Source organism: Penaeus japonicus, unplaced genomic scaffold (assembly GCF_977035675.1).
Source record: "Penaeus japonicus unplaced genomic scaffold, GWHDUDI00000001_assembly GWHDUDI00000005, whole genome shotgun sequence".
NCBI lineage: Eukaryota > Metazoa > Arthropoda > Malacostraca > Decapoda > Penaeidae > Penaeus > Penaeus japonicus.
The window spans coordinates 19,171,735-19,176,734 of NW_028234407.1; the positions used below are offsets into that span (position 1 = coordinate 19,171,735).

General features: G+C 36.3%; 2 protein-coding genes across 2 annotated transcripts in view; both read left to right on the plus strand.

Annotated features, from left to right (window-relative positions):
• The window catches only part of LOC122243482 (U-scoloptoxin(01)-Cw1a-like), an 841-nt gene extending 491 nt beyond the window's left edge, over positions 1-350 (plus strand). The window contains exon 2 of the mRNA XM_043001088.2: positions 1-350. This exon is cut by the window's left edge and continues 207 nt beyond it. Within this exon, the coding sequence (XP_042857022.2) occupies positions 1-179 (179 nt within the window). The 3' untranslated portion in view covers positions 180-350.
• Positions 351-4,028: 3,678 nt separating this feature from the next.
• On the plus strand, positions 4,029-4,894 carry LOC122266104 (U-scoloptoxin(01)-Cw1a-like). The gene is made up of 2 exons (XM_043035695.2): positions 4,029-4,148; positions 4,393-4,894. Exons 1-2 carry the CDS (start codon positions 4,130-4,132, stop codon positions 4,776-4,778), a joined length of 405 nt encoding a protein of 134 aa, XP_042891629.1. The 5' UTR covers positions 4,029-4,129; the 3' UTR covers positions 4,779-4,894.
• Positions 4,895-5,000: the final 106 nt, after the last annotated feature.

Consider the following 5,000-nt stretch of genomic DNA (forward strand, 5'->3'; position numbering starts at 1 on the left):
ACAACGACCTGTACATCACCCGCCACTTCTCCTTCATGTGCGGCGCCGGCACCATGTTCGACCAGGAGCGCCTCGTGTGCGACTTCCCCGAGAGCGCCCTTCCCTGCTCCGAGGCCGCCGCCTTCAGGAGGTCCAACGAGTACTTCGGCCGCGAGGACGTCAACTTCCTCGAGAAGTAAATGATACAGAACGTTGCAAACCCAATTCTTTCTCTTTTTTTTAAAGACTGATGACGCTTCTATATATATCAAAAAAATTATATCGACTATGTCGGTGAAACATTCCAACGCCTATTTCTGGTTTAGCAAAACCTACGACTGTGAATCTAGAATAAATCATAAACAAATATATATTACCACTATTATTATCCTCTTTTTACTAATAGTAGTGATAGCGTTAGGACATTATAATAATTCTTCTTATTATAATCCCCATTGTCATTTCCATTAAACATACGAACGGAAATTATAAACTCTATCTATCTATCTATAATATATATATATATATATATATATATATATATATATACATATATATGTATATATATGTATATATATACATATATATACATACATCCACACACACACACACACACACACACACACACACACACATATATATATATATATATATACATATATATATATATTTATATAAGTATATATATACATATATACATACATACATACGTATGTATATTTATATATATATATATATATATATATGTATATATATATGTATGTAAATATATACATACATATATACCTATATATATGTATATATGTATATATGCATATATATGTATAATATATGTATATATGAATATATACATATATATAATACATATATATACCTATATATATATATATATATATATATATATATATATATATATATATATATATATATATTCCTAACTCTGTAACCCCCGACACGACCGTGCAGTAAACCCTTCTTCTTCTTCTTCCTCTTCTTCCTCTTCATCCTCCACGCCTTCGATAGCCTTTTCTTCAAGGACTTTCCCAGTTACTTCCCTTCATTTCTCTTCCTGCACAATCCACGCACCACGGAGTCCTGGTCTCGAGTCTGTCCTTCGTTGGGTATGAGAATTCCTACTTCAGGATCCTGCAAGTAAAGGAAAAGTCTTGAATTATATCGATGGTAATATGATTACTATATTATGTCATTCATTATGGAAGATATTCCATAGGAAGGTTTACATGCAGTAATCTGTCGAAGGTATAATATGATTATTAAGAATATACCATAGAAAAGTGGTTGCTCATATGTAAAACACACAGACACACAACACACACACATCACAACACACACAACACAACACACACACACACACACACACGCACCCACCCACACACACACAACACACACACAACCACTCACCCACCCACGCACCCACACAACACAACATACACAACGCAAAACATACACACACACACACACACACAACGAACACACACAACCACCCACCCACACACACACACACACACACGCACCCACCTCCCACACACAACACAACACACACAACACAAAACACACACAAAACAAAACACACACATAACGAACACACAACCACCAACCCACCCACTCAACACAACACCCCCCCCCTCCCACACACCTAAACACAACCATCCTTTGCCCACATGAACACACTCTGGTACAAGTAAACAATTGTTCAGTACAAGTACCACGATCGTCTGGCAAGTATGTGGGTCAAGAGTGGTCGTCCAGCAGGTTGTAAATTGACACTCGCTATTGATGTCTTATGCACATCCGGAGACTGAAAAACAAGGATAGCTGTTACTAATATTTTTGTTTTATTCTCTTTAGTGTTATCATTATTATTCTTGCTATTACTATTAGTATCGTCATTCTTCTTCTCCTTATCATCATCATTATTGTTATTAACATTTTTATCTCCATTATCGTTATGAATTCTATGATTACGGTTATCAATATCATCACTATTGCATTTTCTATCATTAGTAGAAGCTGCATTATCATCCTCAGGGCCGGCCTTTAGAGCTGCGGGGTCCCATTGTGAACATTTGGGGGGGGGGGGGGGGGTTCACGGGCGAAGTATGTAGCATCAAAGGTGTAATTAGGCGAAGTGTATTTTCTTCAGTTTTCACCCCTAAATCTCGGTAAATATAAATTTCACAAGAAAGTGTTATAGATCAGTAGTTCCTAACCCTTTATCCACCATTCCCCCTTTACTAGTCAGTTCTTGCCTCGTTGCTCCCTTCCTTCTCCCGTTCCCTTCACCTCCTCAAATCTTCAAACAGTAGAAATGTAATTATGATACGAACGCGCACGCAAATATGTACTTCCATTACGTAATACCGTATTAGGATTATACAAACTTCAACATCATATCCAAGTCCAATACTTGATGTCGTAAATATCTTGCCTTGGATATTTGGATATACACTTATTAAGAAGATTACAAATAGTTAAATAGCTTTCTGACTTTTTCCTCTGGGTTGGCGCTCCACCCCCCTTAGAAATTACTTAGACTCCTGGGTTTGTTGTTTTAAAGGAAAGGTGTCCTTTGAATTATACTTTGATATTTAGGAGACCGAAAGGCAAAAAAACAGCAATATTTTATATGAAATGCACACGCAACGTTAAATAAAACTGTGACTGTGACAATTATCGACACAATTTGATTACTTTTACACGTATAAATCTTACTTTATAGGAACCACAGGAAAAGACAAAAGAAAAACAGCAAAATATTAGAAATGGCATCACCTAACGGATTAAATAAATACTTATGCCTGACTCGTGACTACCGTAAGGAATCCAGCAACCATCACATTATTACTGTCAAAAGTAATAAATCTGACTTGCATAATATAATTTTCATGTATTCTTAAGTCTCAAAATCTCTAGCTCTATGTATGTAGAATTTGAATACATGAGACGTGATTATGAATATAGCCTATATAATATAAAAACTTTATATACATATATAAAATTGTTATAACCTAACGTAAGTATATAGATAACAGATGTATTAAATTCAAGTATAGTAGAAAAAAAAATATATGTATGTACATGCACACACTCACACACACACACATACACATACACACACACACACACATACACACACACACACACACACACACACACACATATATATATATATATATATATATATATATATATATATACATATATATTAATATATATATAATATACACACATACTCACTTCATGCATCACATCAACACACACACACATATATATATATATATATATATATATATATATATATATATATATATATATATATATAAGCAATATGAACAAACTACCGACCTTCTAAGATAAAGAAAAAAGACGATCTTTGCTGTCCTCTTTGAAACCTGAAATCCGATTTGGGGTGTACAATACAATGTGTCCTATTTTATCATATATATCCCTTATTATTATTATTATCTATAATATAGTGATAATGATAATAATAATGATAATTACTATTACTATCGTCATTATCATTACCATTATCATAATCATTAATTGTATTAATTTCATTCTTACTAACATTATCATCATATATGTTGTTATCATAACGAAGACGATGGTTATCATAATCATCATTATTATTATTATCTAAAACTATTATTACTATCATCATTATACTCATATCATCATGATATGAGTATTATTATTATGATAATAATGATCATTATTCTCATTATTATCCCTATTTTTTTCATTGCTATTACCATTATTACTGCCATTAATTTCATCATTGTCATTATTCTTATCATTATCTTAATTATTAACGGCATCATCATCACCATTGCTTGTGGTTGTTATAAAATTGCAGCTGGAATTATCATAACTATCTTTATCATATCTCTTCACCATCACTGACATTACCATTACTGTCAATATGTAGTACAGCATGGAATTTATATAAATGAGAGCCAAGCACTTACCCTCCACGTCAAGCCCTTCAATATTGCCATCCCTGTCAACATGCAACTCCTGTGCCAAGGGCCTGGAGAGTGGCCACAGCTGGTGAAGGTTACAGGAGGGATATAAAAGGGAAGGCCTGGATGGGACGGGCATCCATATCTCTCTACAGTCCTACGAGATGAAGACCCTTGCCCTTGGTGAGTTCGAGGTTCTCTTCGGTTCTTCAACTGTTTTATCAGCATTTTCGGAAAAGTGGATTTATTTGTTTTTTCTTCGAAAATCTTGACTCTACGAAGACAAATATGTATTTTCTAAAAATCATATTTGTCTTCAATTTTTAATTTGATTTTCGAAATCACCAAAGTTTCTATCAGGTTGGCCATTTAGATTTCATTTGGGGACTGGATACCTTCATTCTTTAAATGTTTTATTTTTCGATAGTTTGCGTGTTGTTGGGCGTGGCCGCCGCCCTCCCCGGCCTCCGTCAGCGCCGCGACTCCTCAGCGCTCTTCTACGAGCTGCCCTCCAACGCCTCCCTCATCCTGGGCGGCATCCAGACCGGCTTCGAGTGCGGCGACCTCCCCTACGGATACTACGCCGACGAGGCCAACAACTGCGCCGTCTTCCACGTGTGTCTGCCCTACATCGACAACGACCTGTACATCACCCGCCACTTCTCCTTCATGTGCGGCGCCGGCACCATGTTCGACCAGGAGCGCCTCGTGTGCGACTTCCCCGAGAGCGCCCTTCCCTGCTCCGAGGCCGCCGCCTTCAGGAGGTCCAACGAGTACTTCGGCCGCGAGGACGTCAACTTCCTCGAGAAGTAAGCTTTTATGCTGTCAAACTCCAACGCTACAGGAACACTTCACACGTTTTACACAAACATTTCTTCTGTACATTACCATCCTATCCATCTTATTCGAAATTAAACTATAATCTAAAAGCAGTTTATGTACTTTCCCCCAAATGATTGTAGTTAAAAAGGAGAAACACGAGGATTCAAACAACCTTAGAAGTTTTACGTCGAGGTGAAAGAGAAAAATCTTGAC